Genomic DNA, 27,738 nt, shown 5'->3' with positions numbered 1-27,738 from the left:
CTTAATGCATAACGTTTATAAGATTATAGTATGGTAATTTATTTTTGTTTACTTTTAAAACATCCAACACCTAATGAATAACTGCTCCTTGTGAATCAATTTATTTTTACATTTCAATTGTTCGATGACTATCAGAACCTCACAATATTACCTATATTATTGGATATTATTTTATTTAAAGGCACCGTATAAGCATATTCCTTATTACTTATAACATCAATCTTGGGTTTTTTAGTAACTTAAAATTAAAATTCAGCAAGCCACATATTTTACAAGCACAATCTTGAAATAAATAGGTATTTTAGCAAGTGTAAGAAACTCAAGTAATCGAAGTAATAGTCTAAAGCATTTCCCGTGAGTAAAAAAAACGTAAGAACTAACAAATATTTATATATATATATATATATATATATTATAAAGCTAATAATATTTATTACCTACCACTCTTTTTTTTTTCAATTCATTCACAGACGCGAGAAACCAGTGTTTGATGTACAGGGACGTGTTATGCGAAGGTTGGTATACCAATCGGCAATTGAGAGGCGGAGTCGATGGGAGAAATCTAAAGAGACAATCGAAAGTCGTATACCTATATCTAATTTACAATGATAGTAATATTATATACATCTTCGCTGGCCGGTGAATAGGTACTTTAAAACGTGAGCTGAAGCTACAACAAGAAATTTACTAGTAGTCTGTAGTAAATTGTCTAGTATAAATTATTATTTATATTAGTACATTTTTGTTTTTAATGAAAAAAAGATAATATTATTTTGTATTTTATTTTTATTATTCATCTAAAAATATATCACCGTATAACGCAGCCATTGGTGTATGTACATTAGTGTTATTTATATTTTAAATATTTATATGTTCAAATATGCAACAAACGAATTGTAGTAAAAGAATAATAACAATACGTAAATCATCATTGTAACATGGTACAAAGGAGCGTTCAATGATAATATACGAACTCTTAGTTCGATTTGTATAATAATTTGCACGTCTAGAACAAGACAGACACAACTTAATATTCAACGCAGTAATGCCGCAATTTGAAGTATAGCATCAGTCTTGTATTTGGCTTCTACTACTATTAGTATTGGATAAATTGGAAATGTATTACCATAAAGTATAAAATATTGTATGGGTTTTTTTACTTTGAAAATTCGTTAACAATTGAAAAAATTGAATATTTATGCATATTTTTGGCGGCCAAATGAAAAGTAATATTTTGTACGTCGTTCTTGCATTATGTTCAACTCATTTAAACCGTCTACTCGAATGCAGTAATATCTCAACATCTATAAATTTTGTGTAATAGCAGTTTTGTTCTACATGTAAGTGAGCGATTACAGAATTGTGTTAAACATGTCTTTGCGGAACATACAACGATAGACTGAAATTTGGTAAAATGTATGTACATACTGACTTTATTACCCAAACAATGGCGTTATCAGTTTTGTAAGAGTATAAGAGATAAATACTTGTTAAAAGTGTACAGATACTTGTTGCAAAATGTCTTTATAATATGTTTGTTTGAGTACTTAAAAGCTGATTGAATACTCAAGTACTAGACAGGACTGATACATGTATACATAGGATATAGGGACTATAGTGGACAGTGGACTTGTATTGAAGTAAATATAATATACAAGTTCATGTCATATATGCACCAAGGTGTGCTCAAGGAATTATGTGTCTCAAATGCAAGCGTCGTCGTGGCGTATGGACAATAATAAATTGCTGTTAATTATATTATTGCGATACCATGCATAGGTTTAATGTATGTATACCTACATCAAGGATTTGAAAAACTACGTGATTTATTAAATAATAGGCATTTGCCTTGGTAATATAACGATAATACATATGGGTGCGAGAGTCGAGAATAGATTAAAGAAACATACACAACAAATTAAAACAAACACGTCTAATAGAATTCGTGATACATCATTAAAATAGTATAACAATTAGAATGTAATTTATAATGTTATAAAAAACGAAATCATAATATCGTTTGTCGTACAACTGTAACAACGTGACCCAAAATTACGTTCAATGCGGTTTTTTGCAAAGAGGTTCGACTAGAATAATTATTCGGAGTAGAATGTTCGGCAGTGGGTGGTATATACCAAGGGCTTGTACGGACACCACATATACACCGACGTATATATATATATATATATGTCAAAAATACAATATAGCCACCGGCCTAATTACAGAGGTCAAATGAACGAGATTTCTATATAGCCTTCGCGATATTGGAGCTAAATATTATAGATTTATTTTATAATATTATGGAATCATGTTTAACGCAACAATATAATAAAGTGTTTAAATGTATTTAAAAAAAATAGCTTACACAGTACCTACCTACTTCCTTTATCGTATTAACAGTGTTTTAAATTTTTTTAGGACGCGTGAAAAATTGAACATTATTATGAAATTCAATATATTATCGTATAAGACTCATATTATATAAAGTAAGTACTCGGAAAGATTAACCCAGGAAAAATATATTTGTTATTGAAAACGTTATTGTTTCGAAAAACTATTTTCTTTCTTTAAAAAATAAAATAAAAATAAATGGTTTGCACTGGAGTTTAAAATACTAATTTATTTCAATACCTGATTGTTATCTGTAAGAAAATGTACTAAAATAGTTTGTGAGTTAAGTTAAATTGGGAAAGGTTGTTGTTCTTTTGATAAATATACAGAAATATTATTCAGCTATTATTATTTTTATAATAATTGAATCTCATACATTATTGATCGACGATGGTATATAACCTAAGGGTTAACAGTGGACAATGTTTATCTTTCTCAACGTTATAGTTGATTTTTAAGTTGTTTGATTTTATTTTTTATGATAATATTAAAAATTAAATATGCTCAATATGATAACCTCTCTGTGTTAAATCAGGTTTGACTTTTACTCTTAATATAGATATACGAGTGACACCGACTTCGGTTTTTTTTGCGAAAATTGATAGGTACATGATTATTTTGCTACTTGTATGATGCTCTTTCTCTTCATTTTCAAATTAACTTTAGTATTTCTACTCGTTTCTCAAGATAATAATATTTTCCCTTTTTTTATTTCTTTTCATGCCATAATTATAGTAAAAATAATACAATTCAATAGAAAATGTATCTGACTAATTAAAGCACTCAACTTTATACAGTCGGTAACAAATAATTAATTATTTAATACGTATGTGTTATGTTTGTTGTATTGTTAAATATAATATTATTTTATTTCCTAATCAAGAAGTCTATATTCAATTTTTAAAAATGCATACAAATACTTAAACGGGGACTTATTACTTCCCAAAAAATCTACAACGAAGACTAAAGCGTAAATTATGTAGAGACCTATTAATTATTAGTAAAGTAGGTACCAATGGGCTTCTTCCTCTATACGTTACTCATGTTATTTTAATATTATTGTAAATATAAAATTTTCCTATTGTAATAATTGTATTCAGATTGTAAATTATCTTAATAACTACTTACTGATAATATACCACTATTGATTAGACATTGTAATATATTTAATAAAATTAATTGTCGATTATTACACTAGTCTCATTAAATTTGTTGCTTTTTTCACACAATTTAATTTAATAATTTGAACAACTAGTTGTTACTCCTTGGATATATACAGAACTATTAACACTTAAAAAACTGCACTTTTGTTTTAAATTGTACCTACCTATATTATCGATTGTATTAAAATGTATTCATATTATTATTTTCAGTAAAAAAACATTTTTTTAAAGTTCAAATTCTCATAAGTCTAACTACATTAAATTAGTTAGACAGGTACCAGGTACATTTATTTTGATTAATTTAATAACTAAATAAAATAAAATATTCATTAGAACAGTAAGTATTATATTATGCTAATATTGCAAGATAAGCCCAAAAATGCTTTAAGATATATGTAGGTATAATATATTAAATCATATTTTGCATTTTCAAAAACAGTACTTATTTAAGCAAAATGTGTACGTATAATCTGTGAAAACAGGTAATAATATATTTAGTACAATTTATTATATATTATAAATGTCATTATGCTATTATAAATCATAGATACATACATCAAACTGAGTAGCAAATAGCAATTCAAAATACTTTATCAACACAGACAATTTTTCTCCGTTTACAACAACCACCTTCTGGCAATGGTCCCCTAAATTTAACACGCAGCTTCTTCATTTCAAAAAGAACAGTACTCCACATGAAACAATCACAACAATCTTCAACAAAATTGTACACATCGGATTCAAAGATTTCAAACAAATCTACACTGATACTTCCTAAACCGTATACTTCAAAATGCTTCAAACTAGTCTCTGAAGCCAGCATATTCACAAAGAAAACTCAAGCCATCAAAGAAGCATTATTATTTGCAAAGTCAACTTCCACAATTAAAATCTTATAATCAGCGACTCTCTAAGCGTCCTTCTAGCCATAGAGGCACCTAACCCATATAATGAGATAATTTACCAAATTCATAACATAATTTCCTCGACCCAAAAAGTGATTGAATTCATGTGGGTTTCCTTTCACACAGGTATCCCAAGAAACGAAAAACTATATTTTAAATATTATATAAAATTGTAAAACTAATAACACATAAACAAAAACAAAAAATCAGAAATATTATTTTTTTCAATGAATTTATGAATTTTACATAATATGAGGTGTATAATATAATCTTATTGCATTGTTTTTTTTTCAATGACTTTTACTTAAACTTTTTTAAATGGTTATTGAGTTATTGTGATGTTAAAATGTAATCACTAGTAATTACTATAGATACCCAGTATTTACACATATAACATTATATTAGATAACGCCGATGATAATTATTAATTATAATTTTATTGAGCATATACTAACTACAAAGACATCAAGTCATTCAGAAATCACATTGTTATTTAATAACATATAACAAAAAATGTTACTATAAAATTATTAATGTCGTAAATATTTTTCAGGTACTATATATATATGCCTGCTCAATCCACCGTTCCTTTTCGCGGATATTACGTTTCGGATTAGATAGACAGGTACCTATATTAATCTTGATTTGCATTATCGTTGCACAATTCCATTGTAAAACTGTTTATTATTAATTATACAACAATATTAATTATACGGATTTATTATCGTTTGCATATTTACTTGTTAAGCAATATTTTATTCGAATCTTGCTAGTCAGTGTACAGCGTGCTAAGTATGTATATACAGGAACAACTTTTGCAGTGTACATATTATTATACAATCTCTTTTTTAATCCTCTTCGTTTTATTATTGATCCATTATTTGCTTAATATAATTCGTTTGCAATCGATCGAAAGCCAATCAGAACGATAAACGTTAACATGCATTGTACACTGTGTTAAACTATAAGGTCGACATGGACCTCGAATAATTATTTGATTATTAAAACTTGTCACCTTTCACTATACGCAATATATATATATTTATATATCATGGGCCTATGGGGTGAATATTGCATGTTTGTAAGCTGACAGACGTGATGACATACTGATTTATACGTAACAGTCGTCCAAAGCCGTTTCAAAAATAATCGTTTAAATATCTAATTTCAAAGCATACAACGCATACGTCATAATATAATAATCATTATTAATTATAATTACGTTTCGAATGTTTCGACAACAATTTTTACTTTTTAATTTTTAACCAAAACCTGCAGATTGCGACTAATTTACCGTTTTTATCGATATACCAGGTAGTGAATATTAACCTAATTTTTTTTTATTCCAATTCTCTATCTCTGGATTGAATTTTATATGTACAGTTTCTAGTAACTGACCATATATTTATCTGTAACGAACATGTACAATACACTCGTATTCGCCCCCTCGTAAATACCTATACTCCTATATATATACGTAGGTACCTACTATGTTTATTTGCTTTATGTATAATAATATTATGTACCTGTACAGATAAATTAATATAGGTACATATATATAATATATATATATATATATATATATATAGGTAAAACTACAAAATAATAATATACACACGTCGAGACTCCCGCGTCCCACAGGTGTCACTCGATCTCTCACCTAACTCTAAAACACGCGCGCCAAGCATCCCACTGGGATTTGCTCGTGCATGTGGTGTATATAACTCACACGGGTTTATTCCATTCGGCCGCGTTTCTCGATCAGTGTCCAGGGCATACTTTATAATACTGTATATCGTACCTATATATAAATATGTGCCCACACCTATGTGCCCATTTGGGATTTAGCTAATGTCCTGCACGCAGGACGTCCATTCACAACTGCAGAAGTGTATTATATTATGGCGTATAATACAATAATATACGTGTGTATTATAACAGTCGACAACCCGTCTAGTTTTCATTCTTGGCCAGCGCACTATTATATTATATTTTAATAATATATTATACGGTTTATAATATTTTATGTGCAGTCGTCATTTCCTTTCCACATTATGTATAATAATATGCTGACCTTTCCAATTTTCTACGCGTGCTCTGCAGCATTCACGTCCATTCCGATCGATTATAATAATAATATCGTTTCGATTTTCTCCGCGAAACGTTGATGTTTCTATAATATTAATATAAGCGCACACAATAACACGACTTATATGCACAACAGCGACGTCTCCTTTAGTGATGACATTATAGGTCAAACACTTTATTTGTCACTGCCAAATCTATATAACAAGAATATCAGAAATCCAAAGCCGACCTGTAAACGGCCGATAATTTCCAAGACGCATATAAGCTCGACCGATCCTACAGACAACATCGTCCTTAAAATCATAAAAACCTAATAACTGAGTACATCAATCTATAATGATATGAAATTGTTCTATAATATTTACCATGGATATTGCCCTCCCCCTTTGACTTATTATTCTGTTCACAGCGTTTAAATGTAATATTATATATTTTCCGCGTATTATTTCTTAAACGCTCCTGTAAATTTCAAGAGCAAAAAACCGTTGTTGTCGTGGCTCAAATAATAATATAACAAAAATAAAGTATTGTACATCACATCGTTTTAAAGTACACAGCAGCTGGTACACATTTTCATCGCTCATAGTATACTATTCCACACGCACTCAAATGCAAGCAACATCATTGCATTATTATAAATAAGTATAATTGTATTATTTACGTTTATTGTGATCTCCTCAGTGTGGTATAACCTGTATTAGTTCACGTATCATGGCTAAATATTATATTATTTATTTATTTCCAATTGATTAGTACGGCGGCCCTACAATTATTATATTAATAATAATGTATACAGAGTATGAACAATGTTGTGGTTAAAATCCTTAAGCTCAAGACCAAAAATAAATTGATTAAATTCAATTAATTTCATGTTGAATCATCGATACGGATGCTAAATATTTTTATTCTTATTAACAAATACTGATTAATAATAATAAATATATTGTAAATTGTACCTGTATATATAAGTAATATTTAAAATATGTAAGCTAATAACCTTAGTTGTTGAGTCTTTAAAGTAATAAAAAAAAAAAATAATAATAAATATTTTCAAATATAATAGATAGGTACTCAAGAGTAATATTCGAGTGATAAATTCCATAGTTTTAGGAATATTTTGTTCTCGTGATAGTAGGTATACTTGCAGAGATTTCACCAAGTGTAATTCATCGCATCCGTCTGCGAATACGTCAGTAATGGTACGATAATAACACATAACTAAAGAAAATTAATAATCATCTGCTGTTTTCAATATATTATGAAATATTTATTTATAATCAAATCACTGTGATTTCTACACAACTCTAAGTTGTAATGCGAGTTCATTGAATTTACGGTACCTATACCTGCAGATAAAAATATATTATTTTTTTTTTACATATATAGATGTATACAAGAACATCCCGTAGGTACATGCTTAGGTTATAATTTATAAAGATTTAAGCCAAATCGAAAAATAGATTTCAGCAAACAACTGTTATAATACCTAGTTGATTTATTATTATGTCAACAATATTATTTCGAATAATACGGTAGGTACCGTGAAAGCACATAGGTACTTGGATGTCGCTAAATCTTTATTGTTATTATTTTTTTTCAAATCGATTCAAACCATATTATTATGTTATATAATAGTATTACGTAAAATACGACCTTTTTTTTTTGTTATTACGATTTTGAAGAACTTGGTTGACCATTTCCTACCGATATTATAAAGCCATAATGTATGGCGTCAGACAACTACATTGGCTTCAATAACTGCTGTTGTGTCAATTCAGGTCATACTGTGAACCGTCTATTCTGTATTTTTCTTTCTTGTGGAACGTATGTGGCGGTGGTCACTTAAATGCAGTAAGCAAACGTTTATCGTTTTCACTTCTTTCAACAATATTATTTATACAGTCATCCCTGAAAATAATTAAATTATTTTTGTCAAAATATCAGTTATTATAAAACATTCTATATTCTATCATTCAAAAATATTACATTTTAAGCACACATACCTATAGTTATGTAGTTACCAATACATCCTGTTAATTGGATATATTTTTATGAACATACGTAAAATAATCATAATATATACATATCTATAATTAAATTTAATTAATTAATCATTATTATTATTATTATTATTATTATTACAAATTATAAAATATTATATAGTATATACTCACAACGTATTGCATTTATAAAGACTTTTAATCATTTAAATACATAAAAAAACTTTTAAGGTTCATTTGATAATATTCTTATAAATTTGATCATAGATCCAAATAATTGACTTCAATATTAATCACAACAGAGTTAAATCAATTATTCAGAACGTAAAATTTACCGTGATACGCGTTTCTCAGCAGAAGTCATCACTTCGCAGTATTGAACATTTAAGTATACTAATCCTAGAAGTAAGCGCATAACTTATGTCAAGATAAGTATTGTAAATACCTACATGTATAAGTCTTAAATAATAATAGTTTTTTTTTATGTATATATACCTACATTGATCTTAAGCATCGATAACTATGGACATTAGCATTATAGTAGGGTAGTCACGGTTGGTTGAGAAACACGTATATGTGTGCGAGGATTCGTCCCTAAAAATTCGGGTAGTCACCCATCCGTTAACTAGCAACGCCGGTCTATGCTTGACTTTATAACACGTTATTAGTGACTGAGGCCAACCACCGAGCCACACCAGACCTCAATATTATTTATTTCATGCAAAATAACAGTACTGTATTTTATTAGGAGGTATTTTTAATAATTAATTAAAATAACACCAAAATATTATGTAGTTTGAACACATAGTATAATAGCACTAATTTTTAATTTTTAAATACTAGGTAGTAAAATACATCAAATTTTTGTTCCATGAATAATTATCATTTCCTATATATTTATATCCTTACAATATTGTCAGTGCAATCTATTTATGCACAATAGAGTCTCGAAAATTCGAATCTCAAGGGGAACCAAACTTATGTAATGAATCAAAAATAAGCTAGCGCGTTGCTATTGATGAGACGTTACCTTATAATAATATATTAACTAAGTTGGTATAGTTAGCTATTTAAAATGGCTAATAATTAAAGGGATTTAGAATAGCGACTTCTTTTATCCTATCTTTTATTATCAAATTAAAGCATATAATTATTATGATAGATTGGGATCGTGAGTATGCAGATTTATAAAGATTATTTAAATTAATTAGAATGCCTGAGTCTGCATGTCATGAATATATTTATTTATAACAACCTGATATTTTATTATTTATCAGATGTATAATATAAACTCTCACCTTAACTGTATAGAAGTTGGTTGGTTGATGGTAGGTTACAAATGTCTTTTGAAATCAAGAGGTATTGAATAAAATTAATTTATAACACTTAATGTTTTTAATTTGTAAGAAAACAGTAACAATTTCCGTCAGCCAAGCAGCAATGGTCCGTGAATGGAGAGTATGTCGATTGACTTAATAAATCAGTGTAGAAGGTATATGACAGGCTAGAATGATGTTAGCAGACTGATTGTATCATGTAAAGGGGGCTCTATTTATAGTATTGACCCTTGGTACTTGTTGACAGATTTGTTATGTTATTGTCGTTTATTATCAAGGTACATGGTAAAAGATGCGTGTTTTTATTAACGCATTTTTGTAATATGACTTATGGTATACATATGTATAGGTATAAAATAGATAGTAATTTTATATAATATTGAAGTTCATGAGTACAGATATTTTGTTATAAAAGTCGTAATATTAGTGTATTAGATATAGTAATGACATTTGATTAAAAGTAAGTATAAATGTTACTACTGTTAATAAGTATAATTTTGATTATTATAATGGGGTACAAAGATGTGTTATGGTAAGTTATATATTTTGATATTATGAATATTTTTTGATACCTATTGTATTAAGTACAGCGTTTAGATATTAATAATAGGTGTTTTATGATTAACATAGTTGAAATGATGATATTCGTAATATTATGAATATCATTACATCCACCCTAGTTTTTTTTTATATTATGTCCTCATAATATAGTATATATATATATAAAAATTATAAGAATTTGTTATTGTTATAAAGATATTTATATAAATTGAGAGTGGATAAATAGTTTGATTAAAATACTTATATAATTGTAATAAATTAGTTAAATAGTTTGATTAAAATAGTTATATAATAAAATTGGTTAGATAGTTTTGTTTTAGAATAGTTATATAATATAAATAAAATTGGTTAAATAGTTTTGTTTAAAATAGTTATATAATATAAATAAAATTGGTTAAATAGTTTTGTTTAAAATAGTTATATAATATAAATAAAATTGGTTAAATAGTTTTGTTTAAAATAGTTATATAGATATTTTCCTAATATTGGAAGCTGGAGACCATAGAATTTTACATTCAGTTGTTTCCTTGGGTATGTTATCCTTGGTTTTTATCCAGACATCTTGGTTCTGTTGGTGTTGTGGTTGCAAGTCATTTTTTTGTTCTATGGTATTTTTTTTGTTTTCTTTGAAATTGTTCTCATGTTGTTTGTGCATGAAGAACTGAGTGAGGTTGGAGAAGAGGCCAGCCATCATTTTTAGGCTCCAGCCAAAAGTTTGGTAGAGAAGTGAGATGTTAAGTCCTGTATTTAGTATGCTGAGTATTATTTTGATAATAAAAAATATTCCCAGCAATCCGGAGATAATATTACCAAGTGAGGTAAACCATCCCCACATTTTGTATAATTTATTTTCTACCATTAGTCCTATGGAGTTTTCATCGATGAGGCTTTGTAATCTTAGGCCTTGATCAGTATAGTCATATCCCAATGATTGTCTAGCGATATTTTTTTGTGCCGCTTCAATCTCTTGGGGAAATAATAAATGTTTTTGTAGGGCATTCATTATTTCATGACTGTATATTCCAGCAACCATTAGATTTTCAGGGCTTTTATATGTCCATGTCCATGTAGTGGCTGGTTTTAGGATAATAGGAGTTTTTATTTCTCTGATTGTAGGAGCAATCCCAAACCATTCTCCTTCAAGAAGGAAAGCTGGTGGTAGTATGGTATTGCAATCTACTTCGGTACCGTATTTTTGTAGAGTATGAGTTTTTGGTGCCATATAATATGTTTGATTGTTATATTTTATTGGCAGTTCATCGAAACAAGTTGTTAATGTGTTAATTTCTACATTGACGGGTTTGCATTTTAGGAGATATATTATTTCACCTGTTTTAATCGCGGTGTATCCTGGACCTTCTCCCATCGCATAGGCAAATTCTGATAGGCTATATGTTGCCAAAGATAACTTTTGTATTAGCATTTTTCTTTCGAGTTCACATTGTTTTATGAGCAGATCAGCGTATAGTGCTGTCATTGTTGTTTTTAAAAAATTTTCAATGTAAACAAACTTTGTATTAACATAAGCCATAAGGTCCGTGTTGTGAGGTAATATTTGTTTGGCTTGGAAATGGTTCATAAATTGTGGATCAATTAGAATGAACAATTGAGGGTGTTCGGTTTGAATGACAGGTATGTCGCAAGCAAATGTTTTTTTTATTTTCTTTAGAGCAAAAACTATATTTTCGGTTTCCACCATATATGTTTGTATTTCATTGAATAAATAATTTGTTTTTTTGTCAGTTGTAATTAAAGAGGCTGGTCCTTCATATAGTACATCAAAGTCGGTTTTGTCACAACTTTGTAGTATTTGGTCGTTTGACCATATGACTTCGCCTTTATATGTATCTAATCCATATAGTTCTGATAGCTTTAGTCTAGTGCCTGTTGGCATTATTAGTATATTATCTTTGGTTTGGGTGTTGGCTATTCCTTCGCCAAGGTATATCTTGTAGTTGCTTTGCACTACCACGTTTGTCCAACTGCCTCTGTCTGATGAAAATGAAGCTCCCTCGCAATTTCCTTGTTTATCTAACATTCCGATTAATGTGTGAGTGGCAGTTATTGTTTGGTTTATTTTTAAGCCTGCTACTATTCCTCCAGTTGGGAATAAGTATATTTGCTTTTGGTGTAGCTCTGCGCATCTTGCACTTCCTAAAATTAGTATTTCCGAGAAGAACCCGCCTTCTACGACTTGTGAGTCGTCGAATGTTGAGCATCTAGTAATAAGATAGTCTACTGATATGAGACAAGATCTGTAAAATATTGTTCTTATCTCAGCCCTTTGTAATAATTTTATTCTTGGTATTTGTTTGGAATGTGGTAGAGGTGGTTGTTCGCAGTAGTCTATTTGTAGACTGTTAAAAGATGTGATATTTAGTTTTGGGCCTGAGCAATCATATGCTATGAATGCTTTTGTATATGATAATGTTGTGATGGTGATCCAGATAATTGATTTGAATATGTTCATGTTGTTGTACTATATTAAAATCTTAGTTTAATACAAGGAGAAGAGAAAGAAAAAAAAAATATTGAATTTGTATATATATATATATATTTTTTTTTTTATAGTTCTTATAACATAGATGTTATATTTAAGAACTTACTTTCTTTGCTCTTTTTTATTTTTTTTATTGTATTTTTGTAATTATCTTTTTGTAAGAACAAATATTGTATATATGAAAAATGAATGTAATGTGAATTTTGTTGGTTTTTGCTAAGGTATATTACCATATGAGTGGATTTGTATTTAAACTATATGTTAATAGATTAACGTAGGATTCATCTATTTTTTTTTTGTTTTTTAGAATGAGATTATTTATAAAAAATCTGTTGTCTATAAATTCATCAGTTATTTTATTTTTTATTAGTTTGTTTTGGATAATAGCGGACCTTGTGGTTTTTAATTCATTAATAAATATAGGATCATTTTTTTGGTGAAATTTATTAATGTGTAATGTTTTTGATTGTTTTTTTATTTTCTTTAATCCTTTGCTCATTATTTTTTGATAGTAATTAAATTCCTTTTGTAATTTCTCTTGATGGTTAATATTGAATGAATAATCTCGTAAATAATATAGGCCTTGTAGATCCATGGTTTCTATAAATGATGAAGGGAAAATTATTTTTAATAAATGGTAATTGGTAATAAAAGATTGTTTATATTATATTATCTGTGATAATATGGTTTGATACGTCTAACATGAATAATGTCTTCAGTTGTTTTATTATTCAATGTTAATTCTACTTTGTAATTTAATTCTGTAATTTTTTTTATTATTTTAAAAGGTCCTCTATATTTTTGTGCTAGTTTAGGCGATTTTCCTACTTGTAAAAATGGAAATTTAACTAGGACTTTATCTCCTGGATTAAAATTTATTATCCTGTGACTTTTGTCGTGATATACTTTTTGTTTTTGTTGAGCTTTTTCTACTATTTGTGGTATTTTATTTCTTATATCATTTAATTCTTTTAATGACTTAAATATATCATAGGGCATATTTTCGGGTATTATTTTATTATCAATCGGAAAGTATGGTTCAAAGCCATGCATGAGAAAGAAAGGGCTGTAATTTGTAGATGTTTGAGGAGTTGCATTATATGCTAATGTTATGTATGGTAAGAAATAAGACCATCGATGCTGATTATCGTCATTTATATAATTTTTTAATGAACTGCATAACACTCCATTAACCCTTTCTACGAATCCCTGGGTTTCCGGGGAATAGGCAGTAGATAATATTTGTTTAATACCTAGGTTTTTTGTAACTTCTTCGACTAATTTATTTTTAAAATGTGTACCCCTATCGGATGAGAATTGTTTAAATGATCCCCAGTGTGATACTATTTGTATTAAAAATTTGACTGTAGATTCAGCAGTTGCCGAATGAACAGCTTTAGTGAATATGTATTTAGTATTGCTACAAGCAGCTACTAATACGTATTTCTTTTTATTACTAGAAATTAATGGACCTAGATAGTCAAAGACTAATCTGTCCATAGGTTTATTTGTTACTGGAATTGGTTGAAGTTGACCTATTGGTTTTCCGGGTAATTTTTTATTTATTTGACATTTATGACAGGTTTTTATGAATTGAGTTGTATCTTTTGATAATGTCGTCCAATAATATTTGTTTTGTAGTTTATGAATTGTACGTGAAATTCCGGTATGACCGCCGATAGGTGATTCATGATAAGATTTAAGTACTTCATTAATTAATATTTTTGGTACAACTAGTAAATTAGTTATTTTGTTAGGAGGTGTGAAATGTTTATGAAATAATATATCGTTAATTGTTACAAATTGCCGTGATTTTCTTTTAATGTTTTTATTTATATTGTTGTCTTTATCGTCTTTATCATTAATGGCTTTTATAATGTCAGTGCAAAATTGGTCCTTGGACTGCAATGTTTTTATATCATATTTATCTAGATTATCACTTTTCGTTTCATTGTCGTTTATAATTAAATTAATGGCATTTCTTGATAGGGCATCTGCTACTTTATTCTCTTTGCCCTTTTTATATAATATTTCGAAAGTGAAATCTAATAATTTTAGAGTTAATCTAGCTATTCTAGCTGATGGTATTTTTAAAGTTTTGTAATATTGGAGACTAATATTATCGCAAAATACAATAAATTGTCGTCCCCATAAATATTCTCGAAAATATGTAATTCCAAAGACTAGCCCCAATAATTCTAAGGTAGTTGAAGAATATGTCTTTTCGTTATTTAATAATTTTCTGGATGCGTATCCTATTGGGTGTAAAATATTGTTATTGTTTGGCTGTTCTAGGCAGGCTCCTAGGCCTGTAATTGAGGCGTCTATAGTTAGAAATACCTCTTTGTTATCATCAAAGTGTTTTAATAGTGGTTCAGAAGTTAAAAGTTCCTTTAATAGGCTAAATGATTGTTCTTGTTCTTTTTCCCATTTAATTAGTTTTATATCACCCTTTATTAATTCGGTAAGTGGGTGTGATATTTTTGCAAAATCTTTAATGTGTTTTCTATAATATGAACACATTCCTATAAATGATCGAATGTCTTTTTGTGTTTTTGGTGGTTTAAATTCTGTGATAGCTTTAATGTTTCTGTTTAGCGGGGTTATCCCGTTTATTGAAATATTATGTCCTAGTAGTTCGATTTTATCATTAAAGAAAAAACATTTGTTTGTTTTTAGGGAAAAGTTCATTTTGTCCATAATTATAAATGCATTTTTTAAATTTTCTAAAGATTGCTTAAAATTATTTCCAAATGAGGCTAAGTCATCTATATATATGATTAATGATTTATATAATAAAGGTGAAAATGATTCATTTAATATTCTTTGAAATATAGCACTACTGTTTTTAAATCCCTGTGGAAGCCTAGTAAAAGTCATTAGTCCATGTATGGAGGTAAAAGCTAATTTATATTGGTCATCAAATTTAATCGGTAACTGAAAAAAACCACTGTTAAGGTCTAGAGAAGTGAAGTATTGTGACCCTTCTAGTGCCCTGAGTAGATCTGTAGTCCTCGGTATAGGGTACTGATCTGTTTCAACCCTTTCATTTAGTTCTTTATATGAAACTACTAGTCTATATGAGCCTTTTTCTTTCTTTTTAACTAGAAAAGCTGGGGCTGCAAATTTAGAAATTATAGGGCGAATAATTTTGGCTTCTAATAATTTATCTAATTGTGACTTTAGCTCGTCTCTTTGTTGGGGAGATACTCGATGGGGTGCATTAAATTTCGGATCTTTGTAATTAGGTTTCATTTTAATTTGGCATGGCTCTATGTTGGCTGGCCTAACTTTGGAAGTATCTGTTGTAAATAAGTGTAAATATTCTTTTATTAATTCAATGACTTGTTTATATTCCACTAAGTTTAAATTGGCTGATATGTTTATTAATGTCCCTTCTTTATCATAAATAATTTCTTTATTAATAGGTATGTTATTGGTATGAATGTTATTAATTTCTTTATCGCCTGTTTTTATATTGTTATTGAAGGCATTAATTTTATTATGCACTACTTCATACTTAATGGTATTACTAATGGAATTTTTGTGCTTATTAATATTGTCATTTTCATTGATTACTTGGTTTACGTTTTCTTGTTTATTTGGTACTGATTCTAATCGTGGTGATAAATTTATTAATATGCCTTCTTTGACTTGTATTATTTTTTTATCAGTTATATTATTTATATTGCTTGTGTTTTTTGTTTTATCATGTATGGTAGCTTTATTATTTTTGTATTTATTTATTTTTTGTATTAAGTCATATATGGTAATTGTATTCATTGTGTATGAATATTTAATGGGTGTTTTTGTCGATGGTCTTATAGACTTTGTGCCTGGAATCCAGTGCGTGTTTTTGTTAACATTATATAATACTATCGGGGGTCTGTTATCGTTTTCTTTGGCATAAACCATTCCGTTTTTGGTAGTATCATCATAGATGTATGTATCGAACCCATAATGATTAGCAATAGAAGCTAATTCATCATCTGCTAGCCAGTAATTTGGAAGTTTATTTAAAGTTAAAAGTTCCAAAATATCAGAAATTGTAGTTATTTGATTGTTTCCGTCATTTAGTGCGTTGCATATTGCATATATGCCGCAGTTATCGTCTCCGATGACATTTTCGCCTGGTTTATAATTGTTAAATATTTTGAATGCTTTATCATTGTTATGTTTTAACGTATTTGTTGGTTTTATATTATTTTCTTTTCTGACAACCTGTGTTAATTTTTTGTGTTCATTGGTTTTCCAATTATTTGTTATTTCAGAGTCATTTATATGACAAATTATTATTTCAATGTCAGTATCTTGAAATTCTGAATAAATGAGTTGTTTTATTATTGACCAGTTACAATTATCTAAACCCGAGGCTAATTTAGGAATTGATAAGTTAAAATTGTTATTTAATATCATACATGTTTTTAAGTTTGCCAATGCTATTTTTATTGTATTAATTGTTGGCTTTTGATAGAATTTTTCTTTAGTTATTAAATGATAAATAAGTTTATTATTAATTCTTGTTTGTAAAACTTGTCCTACTTGTGGGTTTAGTTTAGAAAGAATATTTGTGGTATCTCCATATGTATTTTTTATATCAAGGGCTATCCCTTTGCTCATTTTTAAGTCTGCTGATATGCAGTGAGCTATGGAGTAGTCATTACTTAGTTCAAATATATTTAATTGTATTTCTTTAATTAAATTAATTTTAGAATCAGTAATGTTAGTATAGGCTTTTATTATGAGATTGTTATTTAGAGTAATTGTTTTACCTTTGAAATCTATAATGGCATGGTTTTTGGATAGGAAATTGTTTCCTATTATAAATGCACAAGATAAGTCTTGTATAATGTGCGTAGATATTTTGAATTTTATAGAGTTTATTTCTATTTTTATTTCCGTGGACCCAATTAAGATTAAAGGTTTGTTGTTGGGTCCCGTTAATTTCATGTTAATTACTTTGTTTATGATTTGATCTTTGGGTACAAGAGTATGTCTGATGCAACATATATTTGCGCCTGTGTCGATTGTTATTGGAATATCATTATTGTTAAACTTTGCTTTTATGTATAATGCATTTGGAATATTATTTATTATGTGTGTAATAGTTGGATTTATTTTTGACATATAAGGGGAACAATTTTTGTCATAATTGTTTAACCTTTTTATTGGTTTTTTGATTGTGGAAAATATATCCAACAGTTTTTGGCTAGGTGTCCTACTTTGTCGCATAATTGACATTTATTAGGATTTTTATTGAAGCGACAGTCTTTTGTTAAATGATTGTTGTAATTGCAATTGTCGCATTTTTGGTTGTTTTTAAAATTTTGTGAAGGATATTGTTCGATTGGTTGAGGCATTTGGTTATTACTGGTATTTTGAGTATTATAAAATGGTTTATTTATTTGAAATTTATTATTGAGTTTTTGTTGAAATGGCTGTTTAGGATAATTGGTATTTTTGAATTGTTTATTTTTATTTTTTTCGATTTCATCGTTTAGTTTTTTGAATGTTTCTTGGGATTGTAAGTTATTGTTATTCATTAATTTTATATTTTCTTCCAATTGTATAGTTATGTTGTTTAACTGATCTTTAAATATAGAAGTTTTTATTTCTGATGGGGCTTTGGTTTGTTCACCAGTAATCATAAATTCTATCATTTCAAATTTTCGAATATTTGCTTTTAAATCTGTGATATTATTGTTTTCTAAAATACCTATATATCTGGCCACAGTTGGTTTAAGACCTTTTATTATGTTTCGAACCATTTCTGGTTGTGGCATAAGTGGATCTACGCGTTTACATAAAGATTCGGCGTCATTTATATATGAAGTAGTTTGTTCATCGTCTAATTGTTTCCGTTTTCCTAATAGGATTCGAAGCATATCTGTTTGGGCTATAGGTTCAAATTCAGTTCTTAGTTTATGTTCTAAGTCCTCCCATTTTGTTTTAACTAATGCATTGTCCTCGGAATTTTCGAAAAAAGTTAAGGCTGATCCTTCTAGACATGCGGCAATATATTGGGATTTATCATCACTGGTCCACCCGTTTATGGAAGCTGCCCTATTGTATTTTTTTAGGAAAGAATCAATATTTTCGGATATGGAGCCTGAGAATCTTCCTGGGTCAAAATATGGTTTTTTACTATCCATTCTATTTAATTTGCCGCCGTTAATAATTGGATCAAAATTATGTTCTTCAAATGCGGAAAAATCTGTTGGTAGAGATTCTCCGTTAAGATATTTTAATAATCTATTTTTTAATTCGGGAACAAGACCTGTGTCTATTAGGCCTCTTTTATTTAATTCGGAAATTAACTGTGGTTTGTTTAATTTATTAACTCCGGTTGCTAATAAAATACAAACTGTGTTGTCTGGAGTGTTTAATTCCTCATTTTCTGAACTATTGTTATTCATTTACTAATTTTTTATGAGAATGTAGTGGTTGTATATTTGTAATTGTATTTAATTGTTATTTACTAATTTAATTTATTTTTAAGATGTTTCACTTGTTTTTTAGCAATGTATTATATTTTTTTTGGATTATGTATTTTATTTGAATATTAACACCTTTGTGTTTTAAATTATATTAATCTTCTTTGGATATTATATTTAGTTTAAAAAATTATATTAATCTTCACTGGATTATATATTTTATTTTAATATTAATACTTTTGTGTTTTAAATTATATTAATCTTCTTTGGATATTATATTTAATTTAAGAAATTATATTAATCTTCTCTGGATTATATATTTAATTAAAAATTTATATTAATCTTCTCCGGATTATATATTTTATATGAGTATTAACACCTTTGTGTTTTAAATTATATTAATCTTCTTTGGATTATGTATTTAATTAAAAGTTTTATATTAATCTTCTCTGGATTATATATTTAATTAAAAATGTATATTAATCTTCTCCGGATTATATATTTTATTTGAATATTAACACTTTTGTGTTTTAAATTATATTAATCTTCTTTGGATTATGTATTTAATTAAAAATTTTATATTAATCTTCTCTGGATTATATATTTAATTAAAAATGTATATTAATCTTCTCCGGATTATATATTTTATTTGAATATTAACACTTTTGTGTTTTAAATTATATTAATCTTCTTTGGATTATGTATTTAATTAAAAATTTTATATTAATCTTCTCTGGATTATATATTTAATTAAAAATTTATATTAATCTTCTCCGGATTATATATTTTATTTGAATATTAACACTTTTGTGTTTTAAATTATATTAATCTTCTTTGGATTATGTATTTAATTAAAAATTTTATATTAATCTTCTCTGGATTATATATTTAATTAAAAATTTATATTAATCTTCTCCGGATTATATATTTTATTTGAATATTAACACTTTTGTGTTTTAAATTATATTAATCTTCTTTGGATTATGTATTTAATTAAAAAATTTATTTTTTTGTTGAGAATAATTTGATCAGAATTGTTTTTAATGATAGTCCTAAGTTTATTTAAATCTTTTTTATAAATGAGAGTCACTGTTGTTGGGCGCCACTTTGTAATGAATCAAAAATAAGCTAGCGCGTTGCTATTGATGAGACGTTACCTTATAATAATATATTAACTAAGTTGGTATAGTTAGCTATTTAAAATGGCTAATAATTAAAGGGATTTAGAATAGCGACTTCTTTTATCCTATCTTTTATTATCAAATTAAAGCATATAATTATTATGATAGATTGGGATCGTGAGTATGCAGATTTATAAAGATTATTTAAATTAATTAGAATGCCTGAGTCTGCATGTCATGAATATATTTATTTATAACAACCTGATATTTTATTATTTATCAGATGTATAATATAAACTCTCACCTTAACTGTATAGAAGTTGGTTGGTTGATGGTAGGTTACAAATGTCTTTTGAAATCAAGAGGTATTGAATAAAATTAATTTATAACACTTAATGTTTTTAATTTGTAAGAAAACAGTAACAATTTCCGTCAGCCAAGCAGCAATGGTCCGTGAATGGAGAGTATGTCGATTGACTTAATAAATCAGTGTAGAAGGTATATGACAGGCTAGAATGATGTTAGCAGACTGATTGTATCATGTAAAGGGGGCTCTATTTATAGTATTGACCCTTGGTACTTGTTGACAGATTTGTTATGTTATTGTCGTTTATTATCAAGGTACATGGTAAAAGATGCGTGTTTTTATTAACGCATTTTTGTAATATGACTTATGGTATACATATGTATAGGTATAAAATAGATAGTAATTTTATATAATATTGAAGTTCATGAGTACAGATATTTTGTTATAAAAGTCGTAATATTAGTGTATTAGATATAGTAATGACATTTGATTAAAAGTAAGTATAAATGTTACTACTGTTAATAAGTATAATTTTGATTATTATAATGGGGTACAAAGATGTGTTATGGTAAGTTATATATTTTGATATTATGAATATTTTTTGATACCTATTGTATTAAGTACAGCGTTTAGATATTAATAATAGGTGTTTTATGATTAACATAGTTGAAATGATGATATTCGTAATATTATGAATATCATTACACTTATAATTATATATATAAAACTTATTATTATTATAATAAACTTACATACTTAATACGAATTGTTCGAATTATGTACCTACTGTACACATTACACAACTTGAAAAACTTCATAGGGCCATACAAAAAGTTCGAGTTACGGAGACCCGGCTGTAATAATCATGGTTTGGTTAGATTAGACTGGAATGTAAAAATAATTAAAATGTAATTTGTAATATTTCAATTACACGATAATACTATTATATCATTCCAATATTAATCTTGCATCATTTACAACAATTTTACAGCTCACAGCAAACGACGAATATATCGTCATCGACGATAATATTGTTTACAAGCATAATAGAGATAGGTATTCGATATAATTATATAAAATGTTTTATTTCTCTATACGGACACGACTCGAAATAAAAGTCGCTGGAGCGATAAAAATCGCCGAGTTAATATTGTCATACGTTACACACTGGTACATACCATCGGTGTGGTATATACATTATATACCTAGTACCTACCTGTATAATAGGTGCGCGACGTGCTTGCATCACACGTCCGTCCATCCCTCTCAGATCGAGTAAAACATGCAATAATGTGCGTGCGTGTATGTTATGGGCCAGAGAAAATAATAATAATATAATAATAATAATTATTATTATTATTATATACGGAAATAAATAACCGACGGAATGAATCGGCGGCGGTGTCGGCCATAGGTACGTCGTATAATATAACGTATACGCCGTCGTTTGGTCGTGTCTTTCGCGGGAGGACTCGTGCTCAGACGTCGGACACGGCTATAATATAATACGACCGACAGCTCGCGTTCTCCGGTCGGCTGTCAAAAGACCAAAACCGTATATAATAAACCATTGTGTTTATGTTATATTATGGCGAACGCGCGCGCGTGCGTGCTGCACGTGGCCAGCGTCAGACTCGATTTCTTTGGTTTTTCGTCAAGCTATACCCATCGTCATCGCACGCACGCACTAAACTTTTTAGACTTGTAAGTGGAAAAAAAAAATATTTACGGTCGCCCGATTTCTCTCCGTTGCCCCTGCGCCGCTCACTCCGCCACTACGACATCTCACTAGCTATATTTCGTCGTCTGCGTCATCGTCTTCAGTGGTTGGGCAAAAATACAACTTTACCACAAACACCGCGCAATACTACTGCATGACGATGACGATGCCTATACGAAACCGTATGGGCTGATAAATGTCTATGCAGATGTCGATCACTTGGAAAAAATGATAACGCTTAATTAAAACACAATATAGATCACATCCCTTTTCAAAATGCCCACCGTTACCATCGTAACATGCTATTCTTTTGCAAAGTTAAATCTCGCCTAAATATATATTTTATAGGGCAGTATTTTTGTTAGACGTAATTTCTAATAATTTTATTATTAATTAAACCCGGGTCAGAACATTTTGCGAATGTGATTTACTTGTATAGAAACCGTTTTGGCTTGCAATTGCGACCCCACCATTGCAGCAACTGCATATATTTTCGAAACGACGAATTTAAAGAAATGTGCATAAAATCCCAGAGACACATTGAATAAGTACCATTGATCTTGTGATCAGTAATAAAACTATTACTATAATGGTGCGTACCAATATTATTCTTATATTATTTTAATAACAATAAATTATTGTTTACATTTAAAATGCACGCAAAACTACATCGTACAGGTTTTTGTAATCAAATAAATTTATGATAAGTCTCTTTTTTGAATTGGAAGTAATATGTTGAGCATAAACATTTTTGTTAGAAATTTTATAATGTAACTTTCAAGTGTCACCACTCCAGGTAGGGTTGTATGTTGCACTTCTCTTATTTAACTAGTTCATTTATGATAATATATATATTTTTTTTAATTTGCGTGCATATGCTGTTATATTTACCGACGACCCTAGATTATTTTGTGATTTTAGGAAAATGTTTAACCTACCTCATTTTTACATTGCTTCTCATTCGTTCCATGATTGTTCTGAGGTTGTTGGTCAATGACTTACCGCAAATCTATGGCACATTTATTTAGACTTTAATTGCATGCATTTAAAAATTAACGAAATACACATTTCACAATTTTATATTTAACGTAACACTATATTATTGAAGTCAGTCTAAGATTTGTACCCTATAGTGATCCACATGCATTATAATATAATTACAAACTCAGCGAGATTGAATTCGTTCAGTCGTGGTTTTTGCAGATATCCCTCATCATATGATGATTGGGCCATATTATATTAGTACTTTAACCATCAGAATTTTTGCCCTGAAACTCCACTTTATAGCTAGTCGTCATCGAAATACACAGCATGACAAGTGAGTATCTTCTACACCTATATAGGCTATAATGCATATTATATATCGAATAGTATGTGTATTGTAAATGGACGTATATAATAGTAATAATAATAATAATAATAATAAATAATATGATATATTGTCATCGGTTAATTGGATGTCGCGATTTTGATGTGCGCTCGCGCGTTTATTTATTACTATTATACACGTGACACGTCATATTATATGGTGTGTCGACCGGGAGTCGGACTCGGAGAATGATATCGCTGCAACGTATATATCTCCTATACATTATTATTATTATTCAATACGATTATTGTCGCAATAATGGAATCGCGTGGAATTGCGTGTGGGTCGTGTACGCGCGGGTGGGCTGGGGAGACGTGAAGGCCTACCGTTGCGACGTGTCAAATAATATTATAATAATAATAATAACATACCTTACACATTGTCTCGCCTTGACGCGGGTGTACGATATTATATGTTATGCGCGTCTTTGCGCGAAAGGTTTTCGTTTTCTTTTCCTCTTCGCGTATATACAATATATTATATACATTATGTATATAATTAACTCTATTATACAATATCCTTCATACAGCATAATAATATAATACGTACGCGTCACTGCGGTAAACTGTTTACGGGCGGACGACGGTTGTTGTCGACGTGTCCGCGGAGCTGTCGAACAGTGTGTGACGTGTCTAGCGTCGCCGCGGGCATCGTGACGTCTCGCCCGTTTTCAATAATATATAATATACACCTACGATCGAGACGATCATATAAAGCGAGCACAATGCCGGCCGAGTTCGTATTATAATATAAAAACGCGAAATTTATAATTCCACACAATATAACACGACGCGTTATGTTGCTGTATGCGTACGCTAGTGTGTATACGAGATGCATAGAAACTGATAATAAAATAATAATAAATGGTCTGAGCGCTGTCATGAGAGCTCCGGTATAATATAATAATATTATATATTATATAAGTACATGGTATAATCACAGAATTTATTAATTATACATATTAATATATATTTCATATTATATTCTGTGGTATAATTATAGGTATGGATAGGTCGGTGGCATATATTATAAAGCTTAGGTTTTATCTACGTACAACATAATATCGATTTTATCAACAATGTATAGTATCATGTTAGTATTTATTAACTGGGTAGGTACATGACGGTTCTATTGTATCGTGAACTGAGGGCAGTGGAAATGCGAAGTCAGAAGTGTTTTCGGACGGTTTATTAAAATATAAGAGGACCTGAAGGCGTCTGCGTAGCCCATCAGCGGATATTTGGTCAAATAAATTTTAGTTTGGTGATGTCCCCATATTATGATAACGATTTTCTGGAGACCTAGGGAATATGATCGTTTTAAGTTATAACCGAACTTCGTTATATCCGGATCATAAAAAGTAACATATTTTTTTGAAAAATTGATTTATTAAATACATTTTTTACTGTTCAATTTTATTTAAGATTACATATTTTAACATTCAAGGTATTTATATATAAATTGTAATACAAGTACATATCATAATATATAGTATATGTTTACGATTTGTTTAAAAATTAATCTATGATAGTAGTTTGGTTATAATTCGAATAAGATTTTTTAACAAAATTAGAATTAATATTATTTAATGTAATTGATACGTCTGGCATATTTATGTCACTGTATACCTAAACAAAAGTATAAGCACCTGATCAATATAAAAATAAAAATTTCAGAAATAAATGGCACTTTGAATACGATTTCTTCGCTCTTTTCGTCTGCTTGTTCACTTTCATCATTATTTGCATTCAAAATAGACTTGACAATTACTTTTTCATTGGGTTCTTGGTTGGTCAAAAGAGCATCATCAATCTCCGCAAAACTTTGTATGTTTTCTTCAGAAAAACATTTTGTGTCCAAATTATTTTCACTTACTATTTCTGTTTTGTCGTTTACCGAAGCCTTGAATCAGCGTGGTGGAAACAGTTTCTTATTGTAGTGGTAGAGACATCATTCCATGCATCGGAGACCATTAAAGTTGCATCTAATACTGACATTTAAATATCTTTTCCCTGTTCCTCTTGATTAATGATTTTGAGTACTAGTTTTTTCCGAAATTTCACTTTTAATGCTTTAATAATACCTTGATCCATAGGTTGTGACATAGAGGTCGTGTTTGGAGGGAGAAAAACCAACTTTATAAATTCAGTTTGACTAGGAGGATGAGCCGGACAATTATTTACAGTCAATAGGATATGTCGTTTTTTCTTTGCTAGTTGTATATCCCATTATTTTAACCAATCGGAAAATATATCTCCGGTCATCCATGATTTTTTATTGTTTTTGTAGTCGACTGTCAAGTTTTTGACATTTTTAAAACATCTCGGAGTCTTAGATCTTCCAATTACTAACAATTTTTTTTTTTTGTAAGAACCAATCATATTAGAGACTACAAAATATCGTGAGTAGCTCTTTAAAGAGCTAATTAGCTAATTTACCACTACTGCATGTTTCCCCTTTAAAACGTTATGTTTGAGACGGTGTTACACGATAAAACAATCTAGTTTCATTAGTGTTATAAATGTCACAATCTGCATAATTTTTACGCGAATTAGGCCAAACGTGTTCCAGCCAATTTTCCGAAACACCAAAAGGAACGATTGACGATTCTCCACTTATATTACTAAAAACGATATTGTGTCGAAAATTGATTTTATTTCAACACTTCCCGAATTCGGTCGCTTTTTCTTGAAGTATCGGACCACTAATTGCAATATTTTTAGACCGTAATTGTATTTTGAACCATTCCAAGAGAGCTTGATCGAAGTTTTGACGTTAGCTACATTTTAATCTTTTGTTAGATGTCACGTCTTTTTAAAAACGCTTTTTATTTGGTCTTTTGATTTCCATATGGTATAGATAGTGTTGATTGACTGATTCCTAGCTCTTGGCAAAGATCTTTATTAGAAACGCTACTTTCTAAACGTTCAATTATTTTCACTTTTCCAGCAATAATGAAACAGCGTCTTCTTTTATTCGACATTTTTAACTTATTCGCGCGGAACGTGTCTAAACGGATAGCAATCAAAATGGCGACTAAACGACTAAGAAACGTATGTTATATACAATACCCAAATTTGACTGTATATATTATATTATATACTAAACAGTAAATATAGGTATAATACCGTAGAACTCCACACGATTATTCGGCTAGGACTGTGCAGTGTGCAGTGACGCAGTCAGTAGGTATGTATAATAATATTTTTTGGTAGATGACTTAAATCAAATAAATAAACAAAATATGCAGGTTACAAATAATTATTATTGGTGTGTGGCCGAAAACAAAACAAAACCGTCGTAAATCTTCACACGCGCGTCGAAACTCATTTTACAAAATAATATAATATGATGTTTTATATTATATTTTGTCTCGACGAAAAGTCGGCCGTTTCCACAGAAATCGCTTGCATTTCATAATATGATTATTATTATCATTATTACTATTGTAACGACGATAAACCGTTTTTTGAGGCTTTGCAGCACAATATAATAAATAATAATTTACACTGCACATAGTATTATAACATCATATGCACAATGTATAATACCTATAAGACGGACTCTTCAGTGGCGCGCGCGAGATTATATATATCTATATGCGACCGCGCGGATGAGACACCCGACCGCAATAAACACGTAATTTTACGATATCCGTAATATTTATATTTTGTCGTCTTGTTAATAAACCGTTCCGAAATGCAATTGCGATCGTAAAATTCACAGTCGTCGTCGTTTTTTCGCTTTTCGACATAAACAAAGTCAAAGGAACAGCGGCGGCGACTTATATTATTATTATATTCGTGTGCTGCAGCAGCGCCAACACACATCTGCGACGAGAG

The 27,738-nt window shown here is 29.2% G+C and overlaps 1 protein-coding gene across 2 annotated transcripts; it reads right to left on the bottom strand.

Moving 5' to 3' along the window:
* Positions 1–10,650: 10,650 nt before the first annotated feature.
* LOC149057258 (uncharacterized) lies at positions 10,651–21,502 on the bottom strand. Of its 2 annotated transcripts, none has more exons than XM_089223611.1 (2): positions 20,805–21,502; positions 10,651–12,924 (listed from the first exon to the last, which is right to left on the bottom strand). In XM_089223611.1, exon 2 carries the CDS (start codon positions 12,913–12,915, stop codon positions 10,909–10,911), a length of 2,007 nt encoding a protein of 668 aa, XP_089079737.1. In that variant the 5' UTR covers positions 12,916–12,924; positions 20,805–21,502; the 3' UTR covers positions 10,651–10,908. The 2 variants fall into 2 exon arrangements, with proteins under 2 accessions (XP_089079737.1, XP_089079738.1); XM_089223612.1 differs by having other exon boundaries at positions 10,653–12,700.
* Positions 21,503–27,738: the final 6,236 nt, after the last annotated feature.

This window comes from Diuraphis noxia, unplaced genomic scaffold (assembly GCF_037042655.1).
Source record: "Diuraphis noxia isolate RWA-SAM2 unplaced genomic scaffold, SU_Dnox_SAM2 contig0003, whole genome shotgun sequence".
Taxonomy (NCBI): Eukaryota; Metazoa; Arthropoda; class Insecta; order Hemiptera; family Aphididae; genus Diuraphis; species Diuraphis noxia.
Note: the sequence above shows the minus strand (reverse complement) of the source record. Positions and strands in the feature narration are given on the sequence as shown.

Coding starts and splice junctions, on each gene's coding strand:
- LOC149057258 (XM_089223611.1), bottom strand. CDS start 12,915: ATGAACATATTCAAATCAATTATCTGGATCACCATCACAACATTATCA.